Source organism: Coptis chinensis, chromosome 3, assembly GCF_015680905.1.
Source record: "Coptis chinensis isolate HL-2020 chromosome 3, ASM1568090v1, whole genome shotgun sequence".
Classification (NCBI taxonomy): Eukaryota; Viridiplantae; Streptophyta; class Magnoliopsida; order Ranunculales; family Ranunculaceae; genus Coptis; species Coptis chinensis.
This window is the reverse complement of record NC_141458.1, coordinates 118,857,927-118,878,391: the sequence shown is the minus strand read 5'-3', so window position 1 is coordinate 118,878,391 and position 20,465 is coordinate 118,857,927. Positions and strand designations below refer to the sequence as shown.

The 20,465-nt window shown below is 36.1% G+C and overlaps 2 protein-coding genes across 2 annotated transcripts; both read left to right on the top strand.

Moving 5' to 3' along the window:
- Window positions 1–497: 497 nt before the first annotated feature.
- Window positions 498–3,610, top strand: LOC147513639 (chromosome transmission fidelity-like protein). Its single transcript, XM_086596805.1, has 3 exons — window positions 498–856; window positions 1,038–1,242; window positions 1,425–3,610. The coding sequence occupies exons 1-3, from the start codon at window positions 647–649 to the stop codon at window positions 1,478–1,480; spliced, it is 471 nt and encodes a 156-aa protein (XP_086452931.1). The 5' UTR covers window positions 498–646; the 3' UTR covers window positions 1,481–3,610.
- Window positions 3,611–5,531: 1,921 nt separating this feature from the next.
- On the top strand, window positions 5,532–7,335 carry LOC147513638 (uncharacterized). Its single transcript, XM_086596804.1, has one exon. The coding sequence runs from the start codon at window positions 5,911–5,913 to the stop codon at window positions 7,216–7,218; it is 1,308 nt and encodes a 435-aa protein (XP_086452930.1). The 5' UTR covers window positions 5,532–5,910; the 3' UTR covers window positions 7,219–7,335.
- The last annotated feature ends 13,130 nt before the right edge of the window (window positions 7,336–20,465 follow it).

The following is a 20,465-nucleotide window of genomic DNA, read 5'->3' as shown; positions in this document are numbered from 1 at the left end:
ATCTATTATATTATTTATCGTCGGTTTTTACCGTTTCTTTTACGTATTGTATGTATTATACGTTTTAAAACCGTTTTTTATGCCCCATGTTTTTTTACGTTTTTTTTTTTTTTTTTTTTTTTCCAAGACGTTCCGTTTAAAACACAAACTAAGTTTTTTTCAAATACACCGTTTTAAACCCGTACCGTACTTGGTGACAATGGATAGACAGATACTACTGATACTATTTTTCCACAAAGACCAAGAGTTTTCTATGACTACTGGCTTCTATTGATTGGTATCTGCAAATAAGGGCATATACACTCGTGACCAATTTTCTTTTCGCCCCTCCAAATAGTTGTACTAGTATACGCCATCATTTTCAGTTTTGTAGATTCGGTATGTTATGTTGAAATTTTGTGAATGGGTAGTTTATTTTGGTATAGATATTTGACCTATGCATAATTGCATTTGCATATGGATATTATGGTGCACAAATCACAAATGAACGACCAAGACGCATCAAGTCATCAGTAGTTCGACAATAACAGCACAAAGGGCAAAACCGTCTATGAACTTTACTATTGGCCCATCCCTTTTCAAGGTTTGGCGGTAAAGTTCAGATCTCCCGCCTCATTTTTTATGGCAAAACCTTTATTAGGTTCACATGTTCAATTATATCTTCCTCTCTTTTGGGGAAAAACTTCCAAAAAAGACAAAAGACGAAATGCAGATTAAATTGAAGTGCAGCTGTGGGGAAGAAGGGTGTGCAGAATGGGCAATCGTAGAAATGCAAGGCGTAGTTGAAGTTCAACCTTCTTTTCAAGATCGTCTTCAAAACCTCGAAATCGGTTGCCTCTGCCGCTCATCTTCTCAGGTAAAGTCTTAACTTCTCAAAAAAAATTTATTTTTCTTGAAAACATCTCTTTACAATATATTAATTAACAACATCTGGTCCATCCCGAATTGGGGTTGGGTAATGTTAAAAGTGTTTGATTGAAAATGGGGGGATCCAAATCGATTCGTCGAATTAACTGATTCATTTTTTTTCTTCTCAGGGGAATTATACTTTCACTGTTGGGTACCATGAGCTGTCAGGATCAAGAATGCCTTTGAAAAAACCATTGTTGGTATTGAAGAAAAAAAGAGATGGGGACCCAAGCAAGCTTGATGAACCTAAGTCATCTAGGGTAGAATTGGAAGTAATTGGAATTATACGTCATCGGATATTGTTCAAGACTCGGCCCAAGGCATTGATATCAAGTAAGTTTACTTTCATTTGATGTTGTTTTTTAATCGATAAAATTTGGCACATGAGTATACTGTATACTGTCATAAAAAAATTAGCCTAATTGAAATTTCCAATCGATAATGGTTATGTTTACCAATTTGCTAAATGCATGACCAATATGCTGAAGGAACTAAATTCAAGTTCTTTTGTTCAGGAGTACAACCACCAGTGAAGGAAAAGGTTAGACAGACGAGTTCCACTATCCAGTAACATGAAGACATCTAAAGGCATGAAGCTACTGTTTAGTCGATTGCAAGTTTATTTTCGTTTCACCTTATCTTGTATTCTAATAACTTTGTTATTCCACTGATAGAGAACTCTTTCTTTGTTTTGTAAAACTAAGGCCGAGTATAATGGCTCTCTATTCCTACAAAAATAGTGGGTGTTCAGGCGGTATTTACTCTTTATCTATATATTACTCTCTATATAAAGAGTAATATTGGGGGAATACGGAGTGCATTCACAGCGAGTTGAATTGGAGTCATTGGAAGAAAACAAATGACTCCACTTCAATTGGAGTAGAATGATAAATTAGATGTCATTTAACGCAGTTGAAGTGAAGTAGAATTGTATGTGTTCCTACCAAAAAATTATATGCCAATTGGTGCTGGTTAAATTGTAATAATTTGGAAGAAAACAAATAGGGTCACTTCACTTCAAGTGGTGTAAAATGATAAATTGGATGTCATTTGGTGCCGGCTGAAATGGAATAGAATTGTATGTGTTCCCACTAAAAAATTGGATGTCATTTGGCGTTGGTTGAAGTGGTGTAAATTGGATGTTTCCAAAATTACGCAAGTGGCATAGTATGTTCCAAACCATTGGATCCAAAAATCGTACTCTCTATTCTTAAAACACTATTTTTTTTTTTCCGGTTTTAGAGATAAAGAGTGGACTATCATTGGACTCAGCCTAATAAGATTTTGCCCCGAACATTGTTTCTTGTACAAACCTTGTGGTAGTAGAAACCGGACCTCCTTCCTTTGCAGCAAGAACAATGGAAAATACAGGCTTCACCTCCTGCCTAGCAGCAGGATAATAGCCATACCACCAAGTACAAGGACTGAGCCTTGTTTTGTTCCAACTGCATAGCTGTCTTGCAACTCTCTGTAAAGTGTAAACCGAGTATCTAACCACAGGAGCCAAAAGTTATACCTTAAAAAAAAGTAATGTCTTCAGAACACACAATCAATATGCACTTCAAAAAGTCCCTGCAACTCTTTACAAATGATGGTCAGTGTTAACTGTTAAGTATAAAACATAGAACATTACCAAGTGCATCCCATAGCAATGCATAAGGTGAAGGTGCAACTAATACAATTGGCTACTCCTAGGGTCACGACTTGAATGTACCTTATTAGCAACAATCATACTTAAAATTTCAAATTCTCTTCATTTAAACCTTTTAAAGAAATCTTGGAAATGGCTGATCCTAGACCTTCTACCTTGACCTGAATGTGCCCTATTAGCTTTTTTTGGTAAAGGAATGTACCCTATTAGCAACATCATACTTCAAATATCAAATCATCTTCAAGTCTTCATTTAAAGGCATCTGATTTTCCCTCAAAAGAATACTTTAAGTTTAGCCAAACAGTCGCACTGTGATTAGTTCGATAATAAAATCAGAAAATAGTCGATCTTGTCCTCAAGCTGTGAAGGGATCTTTAATGCATTCAAAGAGGCATTTTTCATTTTTGTAAGATTAGTGTATTGACCAGAAAACGTGGTGAGCAACAAGAAACCTCCAAAGAGTGACTTTCACTGTTAAATTAAGATGGTATGGAGGCTTTCTTCTCATTGCTAATTATTTTGAAAACCAGAAACAATATTTTATTTGTACTGAGGAGGGAAAATGCATCAAACACAAGAAAGAGAAAAGATCTCCATTCAGAAACATGACAAGAACTAACATAATAAGCAGCACAAACAAATTAAAATATATCCCTGCATCTAAAAAATTACAGACTTCTGCATAAGAATATTCTGGAAGTGTGTCCAAGAGAGAATACAAGTGTAAGACATGCCTAGTTACAGAAGAAACTAAGAACATATAATGTCAATGAAATATAGTGTAAAAGGTGTTGAAACAATGAAACCGATATACAAATATTAAAAAGAAAACAAAACCATATAATGTCAAAAAAATATATAATTCATATCATCCTGATGTAGTCTAAGTTGTTGAAATAAGTTGGACAAGTTATTATCAAACTGACTTAAACGACACCAATAAAAATTGCAATTAAGGTTTCAACTAAATACAAGAGAACATATGATAGCTAACACACGATTTACGGTCTAAACCACAGTTTGTAAATTATTTAATAACGTGGTTACGTCTGGATGACGGTTCATTATAATACCATCACTTGCCCAAATGATTAAAAGTTAAAGCGATTAAATTTCGAAAGGAAAAAAACATACTACTTGATACTCTAAAAAACAATACAATCATCAAACAGTGACAACGGGTCAAAAGAAATTGAAGGCAAAGCAACACCATACGAAGTAAGATAAGTAGAGGCTGTGGGAAAGTACTTGCATATCCAATGACCCAGCAAACTACAGGCATCGTTTGGGCCCAAATCTAGTGATATTATGCAATCGAGGAGTCCAAACATAAACTAGCCAACATGCAATATCTGCCAAGAGTCGACTTCAAACCGCTACCACCGGACAGCAGAATAAGGTATAGTACAAGGAGGTCTGCACCACAAGTAGCTAATTATATGTTACAGTAATCATACACAGAGAAAACCATTAGCCATTAATACAGTTCAGATGTAAATGGAGTTACCAAAAAGTCGCAGAATTTATAGATAAAATAAACAGATGGAGTGATAATGAACTACCATAATTCACATGTACAAGGGCAAACTAATAGGTTGACTTCAATCTCCAGGATCAAATGAACTTCATAAAATCAAGATACAATAGAGACAGGAACAAACACTGTTCACCAAAAGGATTTCCTCTAGTCCATTTTTCTATGATACATAATGTACAGCATCAGAAGATCAGACATGGTTTATGTTGCTAATTAACATTGTTTCACATAAATGAGTTCTCTTGCTCTGTGTTCCAAAATAGATATATGTGAGCAATAGCCCCACTGTCAACCCTCCACACACAGAGAGAAGGGTGGGCTAGGAAGTATGGATACCGATACGCAACACGGATACGACACGACACGGATATGCGGAAACGGCATTTTTCAAAAATATAGGATACGGATACGTCATGGACACGTTTGAATAATATATATATATATATATATATATAAATATTATATAATTGAGCATTTTTCACCAAATTCAAATTAAAATGGCAATTCTACTTCATAAAATGACTAATTCAAACACATTAAGTAGCAACTTACATGTAAAACTTGGATTCACTTCATCTTTCTTCTCTTGCATCTCTTCTTAACTTGGATTTTATTTCACTTGTTTTTTTTTTTTGAAGTTCTAAAAAACTTTTCTTGTTTGTGTGAGATTACTGTCCCCGCGTATTCTCCGTGTGTCGGAAATTAAAAAATTAATTATAAAATCGGATACACCAAATCGCATATCTAACACGTATTGGACGCGTATAGGAGCGTATCCGTGTCGGACACAGATACTTCACCCTTAAGGACGTATCGGTACTTCATAGAGGATGGGGGGGTTGAATGCATGGCTAGACCACATCATAAGATACCTTGAGATTAAAGTGAGTCTTGTAAACAAAATTTAGAATAAATCGAATAACAAGTGAAAATGATTTAAAACGACATGAAGTGCATAGGAACTTATGAAAATTCTGGTGCTTTAGAATGAAAGAGAGAATTTCAACGATCAAGTCTCACTTGATAGCATAGACCCTTTCAATAACTAGGAAAGTCTGTTTTGACACTTCACTTGCCAAGTATAATTTCTCCATACCCCTTCCGCTATGAATTAATCTATAAAAAAATTCATGAGCATGGAGAATAAATTAGAAAACCACATGAAATATTTGTCTACTACCTTGGGATATGTACATGCAAATATTTTCTACAGAACTAAAAGGCACCCCTTTAAAGCAAAGTAAATTAAGATTTCAAAGTGAACAATTTATTTTGGGAAATAGGAGAAACACCCCCAAACCTCGTATAATAGGAAGTAAACAGAATTTGACCAGACCCGCAAAAGTCTCCAGTAGCTTTTCAAAAGCAAGAACCCTAAGGGCAACATAAAGTGAATATGAATCAAGTACTTTAGACAATTTTAGGTGTATCAAAATGAACGAGAAAATTTTAATGATCAAGTCCAACTTGATAGACCTTTCATAAACTAGGAAAGTCTGTTTTGACTATTCACTTGCAAAGTGAAATTTCTCCACACTCAAGCGACTACTTTTATGTACACCAAAAATATGCACCCGGCAGGGTAGCAAATACGCATCGAATAGCTTACGAAATAAGCCACGTGTCCACCTGTAGCCTTAAAAAAAAAAAGCAAACCGCGTAAAATTGATACACGCTTAAGAAAAATGTGGGTGTCCAAAATAAGTTTGACTTCACTGGCTGTCTGGCTCGAAGCAAAGCCCGCCGTCCACATATCTTGACTCTTGAGTCTCAAGTCTCGACTAAAGTACTACACGTCTAAACCAGTAGCACAATGAACCTCCTATCAACCCAACTCCTTATCTTCCTCCTCCTTTCAATCACCTTCACCATCAGTTACGCAACCATCATCGAGGTTCTAAACAATTGCTCCTACACGATTTGGGCTGCAGCAACACCAGGGGGTGGCAGGCAAGTTAATCCATACCAAACATGGACCATCAACTTTAAACCCAATACACCCCAAACGGGACGAATTTGGGCTCGAACCAAGTGCAAATTCGATAGCAATGGACGTGGAAGCTGCGAGACGGGCGATTGTAATGGGCTTCTCCATTGCCAATCAAGTGGTGCTTCACCTAATACTTTGGTTGTGTACTCTTTGAATCAAATCAACAATACTGATTTTTTCGGTCTTTCTCTTGGTGATGGATTTAATTTACCAGTGGATTTTGTTCCCAGTACAACTGGCTTAAGAGGGATCAGATGTAGCGCTGATATTGTTGGTCTGTGCCCAAGTGTATTACAGGTTCCTGGTGGTTGCAACAGCCCATGTACCACGTTCAAGAATGAAACGTACTGTTGCGGGTCAGGAAAATGTGAGCCTACATTATATTCCAAGTTCTTCAAGGATAATTGCCCTGATGCTTATAGTTATCATTTGGATCAAGATCTTGCGAATCCGTTCACTTATCCTAGTGGTACCAATTACAAGATTGTATTTTGCCCAAGTCGCCCAACTAATATTGCCAATCCACCCACCTTTGAGATTCGAAATGAATGCCCATATACAGTTTGGGCCGCAGCCGTACCAGGTGGTGGCCAACAACTCAAATCAGGCCAATCGTGGACCATCAGTGTAACCGCTGGAACCGCAGGGGCTCGCATTTGGGGACGCACTAATTGCAACTTTGATGGGAGTGGTCGCGGACGCTGTGAAACTGGCGACTGCGGCGGACTCCTAAGTTGTCAAGGCTTTGGTCAACCTCCTAACACTCTAGCCGAATATGCGTTAAATCAATTCAGTGGCGTAGACTTTTACGATCTCTCTCTAGTTGATGGGTTCAACATACCCATGGATTTCAGCCCAACAGGTGGCTGTAGGGGTATAAGATGTTCAGCTGATATCAATGGGCAATGTCCAAATCTGTTGAGGGCACCAGGTGGGTGCAACAACCCGTGCACTGTTTTTAAGACAAATGAGTACTGTTGCACTAATGGGCAAGGCAGCTGTGGACCTACAAAATTTTCAAAGTTCTTCAAGGAAAGGTGCCCAGATGCTTATAGTTATCCTCAAGATGATGCTTCGAGTACAGTTACCTGCCCTGGTGGTGGTTATTATAGGGTTGTCTTCTGCCCTTGATACTAGCCAGTTGAAGCCTGAAGGAGTAGTCTAATATATATTTATAAGATCATCATTGTATTCTGAATCTGGTTGAAGGATTCATTTATAAGATCTATTTGACGTATCTGGTGAAAATTTAATTGCTTTGAAGAGAGGGAAGAAAAGCTAAGGGGTGTTTGGATCCTATTTATTTATTGTTAAAAAGTGTTTATTAGTGAAAAAACATTTTTTGAAAAAATAAATGTGTTTGGTTTCTATTTAAAAAAAAAATAGTTTTTCATCCAAAAAACACTTTTTGGTCCCAAAACTTGTTTTATGATAATTAGGTAAAACTTTTTTTAAGTTAAAAACTATTTTTTTTGGAAGGAAATTTTGTAAAGGCAAATGAACTGGGATGTTTTAACTTTTTAGAATGATTGTGATATCGCCAAAAATATATCGAAAACATAGTGTGAAATCGATTTGATAAAATAACTTTTAAGAAAAGTCACAACCAAACATGTTTATTGAAAAACTGTTTTTAGAATAAATACTTTTTCATAAAAGCAAAAGAAAAATACGTGGATAAGATTAAATTGAAAACAACATCTATATAGACTTTACAAGAAATTTTTGTAGAAAAATACTTCCTTGGAATATTGTTTGCTTTCCAGTTAGATTCTAACCCAAATTCGAATACAGTTACACAAACTAGCAAAAAAACACACGTCGATGACAAAAAGAAATTATTGAATAGTCTTTCGAAAACAATTTCAGTTTCTAAATTCTTTTATAGTTCTTTACTGCAACTGTTCATTATTTTGTTTAGCACACCAAGTGTGCCTACATGAAATTGATTTTTCGTTTGTATTTAACAAAAAACGTTTTTAATGAAGCAATACCTCAAAGACTCAAAATTATGGATAGGATTGTGGTGGGTTTGAACCACCATATCTTGAGATGTACTTCTATTGAATCATCATCAAGTGCTCTTCTATTGAGCTAAAATCCAATTCAAGATACATAGAAGTAGGAGTGGGAATTTGGCCCTAACGACCCTAACCCAGCCCTAACCGACCCGACCCTAAGCCCTATAAAGCCCTCACAACTAAAGCCCTCACAGACTTTAGGGCAGGGCCAACCCGGCCCTAATGCCTTCTAAGGCAGGGTCAGGACTAAGGTTCTGAAACATAGGCCCGACCCTAACCAAGCCCTAGTTATAATTTCACTATAAAATATACAACTAAAACTATCCAACTCCTTGTTACATATTTTCAATTAAAATAACAATGTCCTTTTGTAATTTATCACTTACTTACCAGATATGGATTCTTAATAACTTGTCTTATATCATAAAAACTTGTAAACCTAATTGTTTTATATCTCACAACTCACGACACCTCACAACTCTCCGCCTAACCTAAGTAGCTAAGAACAATAATGAGCTTTGGGCACTAGCCTTTAATGAAAAATGGGTTGACTGACTTGGCGTCAAGAAAACTCATTCCATACTCTTATTTGTCTTTGTGTTCTTCAATGTTAAATGTAATTTTGGTGAGATTTGAGTCAAGAAATAACGGATTTATGTCGGTGAAAAGCTCATTCCAAAATGTGTCTTGTGCATTTTAACTATAATTTTAAAATATAAATATGAGTCTCTATGTACTTCAGTTTATTAGATTGTGGATATGCATTTTAAATTGTTAGACTTATCAAGAATTATTACTAGATTGGTTGTTATTCAAATTTCAAAGTGGTGGGACTTTGAGTTTGCAAATCTTTGAAATATTTTTGTAATATAAATGAGTTTTAAAACTGATGCAGTAAAAAGAAGAAAATATATAGGCCCGGCCCTAAACTGTTAGAGAGAGCTTAGGGTAGGGTCAGGGCTTGAAATTTAAACTTGTGACCCGGCCCGACCCGGCCCTATGGGGACTTTAGGGCCGGGCTGGCCTGACCCTAATAACTGAAAGACTTTAAATGTTTAGGGCCGGGCTAGTCCAACCCGGCCCATTGCCCACCCCTACATAGAAGTATAGGGTGCCAAACAACAAAGCTACTTAAAAGCAAGGCCCAAAATTTCGATATCGGTTCATATATCGGTGTACCCAAAAACCGATATATATCGGATATATCAATTTTTTTGGTGACCAGTCCAAACTATTTAAAATATCAGAAATATCAGAAATATCGGAAATATATTAGAAATATCGGATTTATATTAAAAAATGGTCAAAAAGTCAACCGATATATATCGATTATATCGAAAATATCGATTATATCGGCGATATAAAGTTTCATATCGGAAATTCCGATATATATCGGGAAAAAAGAATTCAATATTTGGTGGATATATATCGGAAAAATCAATATCGGTATACTAATTTACCGAGATATATCGGCAATATATCAGATATATCCGCGATATTTTGGGCCTTGCTTAAAAGTATTGACATAGCCACATAGGGTTTAGTCAACTCAAAGTTCCCTATAAACATAGGGCTTCTTTTCTTATACAGTAGTTTCTTCTTATGGGGGAGATCTGTGTTTCATCATTGCTTCCTTTTGGCACTTTACATGTTGCAAGCTAGGAAGAGTCTGATTTTGAGGTACATATCGAGATTATACAAAACAAAATGGCAATATTATGTACATGACTATTGAAACAATTTGGAGTTATGTTCTTAATGTTCTTAATGGGTATGAGAATGCTTCTTTGCAATACCAAAAGCGAAAAAACCTCTAATAGTACGTAATTACTTCAGAGTTCAGACATGTATAGTGTTAGAATATATTAATAACATTTCGGTGCATATCTAACATTTAGACCGAAAGCATTCCAGGTATTCAAAGAAAAATATGAACATTGAGGCAAAGGAGAACTTGGAATTGTTAATCTAAACAGAAATTTATTGGATTTTTAGAATTTGGTACCATTTTTTAAACTGATATTAAAAAATAGTACTAAATTTCAAAAAATTAGAAAAGAGTACAATTTTTTTTCTTGACCGTCAGTTGATTGAGTTGACCACGGTCAAACTGATAGTATTTTCAATACGGCGACATTACCTTTCCCGTGCCTCTCACCTCTCACGTGTTTTATGTAATTAAGTTTTGGTACCATTTTTTAAATTGTCGAAGACCACATGTTACAATTTTAGTGGTTGAGTGATGTATTGTAATCTTGGCGGTTATTTTGTTTCTTTTGTTGATCTCGATGAATTAAGGGACATAATATCGGTTTTTTTGAAATTTGGTTCAAAATTTGGTTGCAATGCTTCTATCCACGCCACTCGATCTTCCCTAGCTTTTGCTAAAAAAAACATACAGCAGCGGAGCTAAAATCTAGGGTTTCTCCTACTTCGATTGTAATGGGGAAAAGAACCGAAAGTTTCGGTAAGAGAAGGAACAAGACACACACACTGTGTGTTTGATCTGGACGTAGAAGTTTCCATCTACAGAAGAGTCGTTGTTCTGCTTGTGCTTACCCAGTTAGTCGCATTAGAAAATATAACTGGAGTGTGAAAACTATTCAAAGGAAGAAAACTGGAACTGGAAGGATGTAGTATCTTCGTCGACGGTTTCTTACTACAACGGCTGCAACGCCGACGGCTACAAGATGATGAAGTACGTGATGAACATTCTACCTTACGAAATTTCATATTTTCATCCACTCAAATTCGAACAACCTCTTCGTGACGTCTTCTTTCAAACAAATACGAAAGACATTTTTTCTTTCTTCTTCCACAATCCATACATCACTGAAAATCCATTATCCTCAAAACCCAACCACCATTGATAAATTAAACTGCATCTTTATTATTTCACAAAATTAAATTCAAAGATGGGGCCTCTTTCAGGAGTTATTCTTCTTTTGAGTTTTGAGTTTCAATGAGATTTTGATGATGACTTCTCTGTGCATTGGCTTTGCAGAAACAAGAAACTTAAAAAAAATAATTGAAAATATATGAAAAACATAATTGAAAGTGTTGCTTGGTTTCTTTGAGTGTGATGATTCCATTGTACATGGTAGTAAAATTGATGGATTTGTTGGTAATATTATGTGAAGAACATAAGGAAAAAAAATGACAAGGAAAAAGGAGGAAGACGAAGACGGTAATACCAAAGCAAAGAGAGTTGACTAGTTCTCTAGTTGTGACAGGTGGAATAAATGTTGTTGTCTAGCTTGGTGTGAGGCTGTGAGCAGTGAGCCTGATGAAAAGAGAATTTAACTTTTGGCTAAAGTTGTTGTCTAGCTTGGAATAAATGTTGTTGTCTAGCTTAGATATAACTTTTGGCTTGCCACGTGGACCATCTCTGAGTCATTAGATTAAAATCATTGTGTGGCTAGCAACTTGAGTGAGTTTATATGTCAAAGGAAATATGTCCCTTGAACCCGACCCTTTTTGTATTCATTTTTTGGTACCATTTTTTAAGTTGTCCCAGACACCACGTGTTACAATCATAGAGATTTTTTGAAATTTGGTACTATTTCCTAATATTAGTCTAAAAAGCTGTACCAAAATCTAAAAACCCTGAGGGTATTGTGGACATTATGAAAATCTGAACAGATTAAAACAGTTTGACTTCGGTCGACTCGATCGATCAACTGACAGAAGTGGTACTATTTCGTAATTTTTTTTGAAATTTGGTACTATTTCCTAACATCGGTCTAAAAAATGGTACCCAAAGTCTAAAAAACCTGAAATTTATTTGGACAAATCTTAACAAAATAGACTTAAAACCCAAACATGGTTTTGTACTCTTGCTTGTCTATGCTTTTAGAAAAGTATATCAAGACCTAAATAAATTATGTGAAGTAGAAAACTAGTATATATATCAAGTAAGGAATATAATAATAAAAAATTGAATATACATATCATGGCTTGAAGGCGAAAACCCTACAACTTATTGCATACATTTTGAGAATAGGCAAGTCCTAAATTCATTTAATAGAAGACGGGTCAATAACTCATCCATTGACATACCCTGCCAAAAATATATGGAGCTCTGTGGGAAGTGCAAATTAATTAATAACTAAGGTGTGAAAAACAAACTATTAAAAGGAACAAGGGCATGATATGCTAAAGTATTTGAACATCTAACTAGTGTGGTTTTATGGATGTGGAGATGGCAAGAGAATATGGATGATGGATGTCGTTGGTCAAAACCACACAAACTCAAAACCTAAATATCTCTCAATGAGTAAAAGATGAGTAGGGTATCAATCCGTTTCTGATTTGTATCACTAATGAATGACGAGAATGGAAAAAAGGTTTTGAAGGATTAAAAACTATGGTTGTAGAGATTGTGATTTAAACTAATACTAAACTAAGCTAAAGAATGTTTGAGAGAATATGAGGGAGAGAATTCAAAAGAATCGAATCCACCAATACATTTATTTGATTCACGGACCTTTTGTTTCATATTATTCTCACAAGAGTTTACTACAATCGGGCAATCAAGCAAGTGTTGATGTCTTATTGGGTAAAACATCGTTAAACAATTATTTATACTTTAGTGTTGTAATTCCTATATGCATATGTTATTAATATCTTATTTCATCTTATGTGAACTTGGGCAGCTATTCAATGAATCACCATTTAAAGCAAACACAATGAATGCTTCTCTTACTCTATAATACTACACAACTAGAATAAAAGTAAAGAACACTAGTCTAATATTCAATTACAATAGATAAAACCATATTCCAGTATTATACTCAATTGCAATAAATAAAAGTATGTCACTAAAATAATATTCAATTACAAAAAATAAAACCCTAAACTAGCATGACATTCAATTGCAAAAAATAAAAACTGTAATTTATTACATTCATCCTCTGGTCTGGGGAATGTAACTAATAACTAAACAAAACATAAAAACTAACTTAATTAGAGAACACTATGAATCAAATGAATCACCAAACCCTAAGCACGTACTGGCTTCATCTCCTCCCTTAAAGGAGAATATTAGCCTTTCATAGATAAGGAAGAACATAAGACTAGGGAGATTAATTTATTACGATTTGGCTAGTGAAAACCTAATATTTTATTATTAACCTCTCTATGACGCAACCATCATAGAGATTTGTCATATGAGTTGTATGAAAACTTGTTCAAGTAAAATAAAAAGCTAATTATAAAAAAAAGTTCTATATATGAGAACTTAAATATATTTTAAATAGTTTTTGTTGCTGATCTAGACTCTGATTGCCTATGAGTATCAATTTTTTTTTTTTTGATGCAAAGTATCAATTGAATATACCTACACATATCCATATACTATGATATTGCTCAATTTAAAATATGATATACATGGACATATGGTCATATCTTGTTAGTTGTTACAAACCTAATAATTGCTTATGATTTGTCATTTCTAGCCGGCCTTATCCTACTAAAAACTGAAAATTCAAAGTAGTTCAATGAAATGTTCATATAAGTTTGGCAAAACATATATCTTGAGGTTCAAATTCAACAGATTTTAAGCGACCCACCTCTTTCTTCGTTTGAATGGGTGGCAGTGCCAGTTTTAACTTCTAAGTTGGACGATACAATCAGTGTAGTCAAGGCGTAAAGAGGCGCGCGCCTAATGCATGAGGCATGGCAAGGCACACCTTTAGTACGTGCCTCACGTTGACCAAGGCGTGGGTACCAACACAAGGCGCATGTTTTTTTGTGCCTTTTTGCACTTTTTGTTGAGGCGCAAGGCGTGCACTTTATCAAAATTTACAAATTTTCAATTTGTTTTGTACAATTTTTGTTATATAGGACATATATATCTACACTCGATCCAATAGTTGTACAGTACAGGGAATCATGCAAATTTCATAAGTTTTATCTTGGAGTACACTCTAAGCTTTAATTTTGACAAGTTTTTGTTAAGTTGTATGAATTGAGAGAAAGACATAAAAATAGATTAAATGAAATTTTACATGTTTCAAAAATTTGAAACATGTCTTCCATTTCGTGAAGAACTCCCTTTTGACTTAGTTCGATTGGTTTGCTCTTTTAGTTAATTGAAGTTGAGCTATAATGTATTGACAAATACAAGTTTCATTTGCTTTTACTTAGCTCACGTCTTTTCTTTTAAATGACTACTGTGTAAATGATTCGCAATTTTACAATCATATAGAATTGATTTAACTGTTTGGCTATGCAAATTAGTGATAATTCATGTCATATTTTATATTTTTCTTTTTTATATATATATTTTATTACTGCGTGCCTCACTTTAATAAGGCGCGCGCCTAAGGGACGAAGTGAGTGTTGCGCCTTACATGTGTCATAATGCCTTGACTACATTGGATACGAGTATATTTAGTTACTTTAATTATTTATTTATTGGTTGTTAGTTCATGCCTTATTCGAATGCCCAATGGCTACGGTATTGCGAAACAGGACAGTGTGTCTGTTGATGTTTACAACAAACGAGCCGGAACTCGATTAATTTGTTGGTGAAAACTAAAAGTCAGCTTGCACAAAAGACCGTTCTTGCGTGTACAATTTTGTAATATCTAGGGGAATTGGGGAATGCACAAGTTTGGCAGGGATTTAATTTAATTGAATTCTTGATTTCTAGTACAATAGTCACAAATCAACGATTATATGTCTCTCTTTGTTGAGGTCGTCATCAAGTTTATTTATTTATTTTTATTTTTCCAATAATTGACTTTTTTATGGTCATTGTTTCGCCACCTTAAATGTGGCCCAATAAAAGTCCAATTCAATACAAACTCACACTCACACTCAAAGCCCATGCTCAGAGCTTATCTACAAAAAGCCCACGCTCAGAGCTTATCTATAAAAAGCCCACGCTTAGAGCCCATGCTCAGAGCTTATCTACAATAAAACCTACACTCAGAGCCCATGTTCAAAGCTTATGCTCAAAGCCTACATACTTACACGTAAAATCAATATCAATTGCGCACATATTTTGCAAGCAAGTCAAACAACTTCCACAACTTCGTCCACATTCAAGATTCACTTCCATCAACTTCATATCGTGTGATTGTTCTCCCACCAGTTCTCCAACTTCATCCCACAATTGGACATTTCTCCCGCCAGTTCTCCAACTTCATCCCACGATTGGAATATTGGAGAACGAGGAAGTAACTATCACCAATCCTACCTATAAAATCCAACCTTCGTCATTTTTCCAGAACTACGCAATCGAGACTTGATCCCAAGCAATATCTTTGGGTACGTAGGCAACTTCAAAACCGAAGTCCAGTCTCAACTCTCCCCAACAAGATCACTTCTGACCCAACTGATGTGTTTTGGCAAATCTTGTCAAAATATATTTGGCGCCGTATGTGCTCCTACCTTCAACCACAAAAAAGTTGCGTCAATAGCTTCACAAAGAACAAACAACGGTGAAGGCTCTCCTCTTGCCGCTCAAGTTCAACACTTAACTTCTGCGAATGAGAATTCCATTTCCAAGTCCGATGGTTTTCAGCCATCTGCGACTGAGAGAGTGAGTATTCATATTGCAGATCCAACAACTCAAGTCGACCGTCGTCTTCAAAAATTGAAGAAATAGATACATGTATAGTTGTTGGGCGAAGTAACTACAGAATCAAAACACTTCCTTACGCACCAAAAAGAATCATGCGATTAAGGGAAGCAAACAAAACTACAATATGAAGACACATAGTTTCAAGTGTGATCGTGAGTGAGTTCAAAAACTCTTCTGCGAACTTTACTGTCAACCACTCATGGAGGGGTAGACAACTCATCGAAGATATGAAGAAAAACAATGTTGGTGTAGCCAATCCTAGCCAAAAGGCTATAAGAGATTGGCTCTCTCCTAGAAGAAATTATTTGGATGTATCACTTACCATGCTTTAGTAGTCTAACCTCTCTGAAAGGTCCCTCTACAAGTCGTGGTCCCAACCATCGAGCTCATTGTCGACCAATGCATGTTTCACATTACATGTCAGTTGACAATAGTAGTTGTGTAGATGGTGACTCACTTACAGAGGACCATGAAAAGAGTGATTGGATCCCAACCTTCCGTCCATATACTCCAAATGTTCACCCTAGGCGAAGAAAGAACCAATCTTCATAATTGGCTCGGTCTTTTCAATTGCCAATTTGCAATATCTAATTTTACCTACTTAAAAAAAAAAAAAAAAAAAAAAAAAAACCTGGACGACCAAATGTTTCAGAGAATATTTTGTTGATCCAAATGATCGGCAAAAAAAAAAAAACAAAAAAAAAAACAAATTTTTTTCAATTTTGGCGCTCCAAGAATTTTATTTCGAAAAGCTCTTTCAATTTGGTCATCAAGCAAAAAGACTCAATTTGATGACCAGTACACTAGTTCAACAATTCCGATCTGTTTGCCATCAATTCATATTGACTAGCTTGATCATCAAGATATAACTACGAGAAATTGGCATATAACAAGGACAGTAGTTGACCTCGTCATGGAACTCACACAGTTAATAGTAGCCCAAACCTTAGGGCTCATCGACGTGGCTGATCTGTTCCATATGATGATGTCGATAGCATTCTATTTGTAGCCACACTGAAGAATAGATCGGCATACAACTAGAAGTGGATGATCTCGTCATGGAACTCGCACAATCGATAATAGCCTAAATTTTAGGGCTTATTATCGATGTGCTGATCTGTCCAATATGATGAGGTTGATAGCCTTCTATTTGTAGCTTCACCAACGAATGGATTAGCATACCGTTAGAAGTATGTGATTGACCTCGTCATGGAACTTGCACAGTTGATAGTAGTTCAAACCTTAGGCCTCATCAACATGTTGATCTGTCCATATGATGGTCAATAGCCCTTCCATTTATTGCCTCACTGAAGAATGGATCGACATATAACAAGGAGTGGTTGACTTGTCATGGAACTCGCACAGTTGATAGTAGCTCAAACCTTAGGGCTCATCAACGTGCTGATCTATCCATATGATGGTCGATATCCCTTCTATTTGTTGCCTCACTGAAGAATGGATTGGCATATGACAAGGAGTGGCTGACTTGTCATGGAACTCGCACAGTTGATAGTAGCCAAAACCTTAGGGCTTATTGACATGCTGATCTGTCTATATAATGGTGTCGATAGCCTTCTATTTGTTGCCTTACTGTAGAAAGGATCGGAGCTAGAAGTGAATGACCTCGTCATGGAACCGCACAATCGATAGTAGCCCAAACCTTAGGGCTCATCGACATGCTGATCCGTCCATATATATGATGATGTCGATAGCCTTCTATTTGTTGCCTCACCGAATAATGGATTGGTATACGACAAGAAGTGATTGATCTCGTCAAGGAACTCGCACAATTGATAACATGTCAAGCTTATGGCTCATCAACATGTTGATCAGTCCAATATGATGGTATCGATATTCTTCTGTTTATAGCCTAAATAAAGAATGGATCAGCCATACAACAAGAAGTGTTTTACCACTGCTCAAAGAATGATGATACTTAAAATTCTTCTACCTCAAAGTCATATTGATTCACTGCAAAAAATATTGCAATTTATAAGGAATGACGACATTCACTTTATTACAAAAGTTGGACTGAGTCTCACATAATCAAAATGAAAGACCATATATACATAGGGGCATCTTAAATATCATTTTACATCTATAATTTATCTATTATTCATACATGCATACATTTAAATTAGCATTCATATATAGCATTTCATTCAAAGTATTTTAATCATTGTACTATGGGGGCGGCGACACCCCAAATTTCATTACATTATCATTACCCTTTGGGGGCGGCGCATCCTAAATACATTATGGAGACGGTGACACTCCAAATTCTATTACGTTATCATTACACTTTGGGGGCAGCGACACCCCAAATTTTATTACGTTATCATTATATCATGGGGGCGGAGACACCCCAAATTTAATTCCGTTATCAATACATTATGGGGGTGGCGACACCCCAAATTCCATTACGTTATCATTACAATACTATGGAGGTGACGACCCCCCAAATTCTATTACGTTGCTATGGGGGTAGCGTCACCCCAACTTTCAATATATAATCGTTACAATCTGGGGGAGTCACCTCAAATTTCATTATCATTACAATATGGGGGCGGAGACACCCCAAATTTCATTATGTTATCATTACACTTTGGGGGCGGCGACACCCCAAATTTTATTACGTTATCATTACATTATGGGGGCGCCGACACCCTAAATTTCATTACGTTATCATTACACTTTGGGGGCGGCGACACCCCAAATTTCATTACGTTATCATTACACTATGGGGGCGGTGATACCCCAAATTTCATTACATTATCATTACACTTTGGGGGCGGCGACATCCCAAATTTCATTATGTTATTATTACACTATGGGGGCGGCGACACACCAAATTTCATTACGTTATCATTATATTATGGGGGCGGCGACACTCCAAATTTCATTATGCATGTTATCACTACACTATGGGAGCGACGACACCCCAAATTTCATTATATTATCATTACACTTTGGGGGCGGCGACACCCCAAATTTCATTACATTATCATTATATTATGGGGGCGGCGATACCCCAAATTTCATTATGTTATCACTACACTATGAGGGCGGCGACACCCCAAATTTTATTACGTTATCATTATATTATGGGGGCGGCGACACCCCAAATTTCATTATGTTATCACTACACTATGGGGGCAGCGACACCCCAAATTTCATTATATTATCATTATACTTTGGGAGCGGCGACACACCATATTTCATTACGTTATCATTATATTATGGGGGCGGCGACATCCTAGATTTAATTACGTTATCAATACATCAGACTAGCCGAACAAAATTAATGGCCCATCAATACAATTACATGCCCGATCAAATTACTTGCCGATCAAATAATTTGCCAACTAATCACTATTGACCGATGTATTTAATTTTAGTAACTCAACTTCCTATTCCAATTGGTAGCCAGAAAATTTTAGCCGATCAATAATATACAATTGATCAATTTGATTATTTGCCAATCAAATTCAAATCCAACAAATCAAATTCATCTTGCCTATCAAACTCAACTTGTCGATCAATCACTACACACTTAATCATCAACTCAAATAGCCGATCAATCAATCCAATTACATCTTGTTGGCTGTAATCGATCAATTTGTTCTCCAGATCCCAACCGATCAATTTTCAAAAGAATATTGAGATGACCAGATCAATCCTTTTGTGAATAATTACTCTTCTGCTGACCCCTCCAATTTTGTAAATCGTACTCTTTTTTGTTTTTTTAAAGCAATATATATGGAATTGAGCAGATCATTTGTTGAACCATTTTCCTCTATCTATTGATCCATGCTAATTTTGGGTACTGCCAAACACCAATTTTTAAATTTGCCTACCATTTGTCCGCCTGATGGAATTAATACCCTATCTAAATTAAACCAAAAATTCATTTTTCAGACTTATCAGTTTGGATAGCTCTAGCCCACCTGAGAAGCTTACCTTTTTTGCCGATCTATATCGATCAACAATTTTTATTTTATTTTATTTTTATTTTGCCGACCCTTTAATTTCCTTTGGCCTAACCGACCCACCCACTTTGTCCAATATGAGAAAGCGGTCCCGAAACCTATCCTAATTTTGTCGCCACTCCCAAGCCGATCCTACCTTCTGTGAAACCAAATTCAACTACTTGTCAACCGAAAAACCAACTACTTTCGATAAACCAAGCAGTTTGTATAAATTGCCTATCAACCCAATTTCACCTTCCAATCAAAGGCACTAACTCGACTAAACACAATTTTTAATTATCGATCAATTATATTTCTGATCAACTTGCTACTCGATAATGTTGCAAATCAGTTTGAAACTTGGCTTTAATACAAGTTGGATTCCAAAACTTTGAACTGCCAATCCCTTTGAACCGTTGTGCATTTAATTGCTGCTGAATGAGTGCCGATCCATTTGAATTGCCCATCCTTTTTGCCGATCAAAGAACTGCCAATCCATTTAAATAATTGCCGATCCCTTTTTGCCGATCCCTGAACTGCCGATCTTTTTTTGCCGATCTCGTTGAGCTGCCTATCCCTTCGATTGAATTTCCGCTATTATGGCCGATCCCTTTGAATTGAAATGCCGCTGGATGTGTGTTTTCTGGACATGTTGCTGATCAATATTTAGGAAGAAAGTTTGCCGTTGGCTATAGTAAACTTGATTTGCCGCTGGCTATAGTAAACTTGAATTGCCACTGGTTATAGTAAATTTGAATTGCCGCTGCTTGAATTACCAGCTTCAGATTTGCTGTGAAT

Excerpts from the sequence above, each read along its gene's own strand:
- LOC147513639 (XM_086596805.1), top strand. The coding sequence starts at position 647 with ATGTTCAATTATATCTTCCTCTCTTTTGGGGAAAAACTTCCAAAAAAG. Across the intron at positions 857-1,037 it reads TCTGCCGCTCATCTTCTCAG|GGGAATTATACTTTCACTGT; the intron begins GTAAAGTCTTAA and ends TTTTCTTCTCAG. Across the intron at positions 1,243-1,424 it reads GCCCAAGGCATTGATATCAA|GAGTACAACCACCAGTGAAG; the intron begins GTAAGTTTACTT and ends TCTTTTGTTCAG.
- LOC147513638 (XM_086596804.1), top strand. The coding sequence starts at position 5,911 with ATGAACCTCCTATCAACCCAACTCCTTATCTTCCTCCTCCTTTCAATC.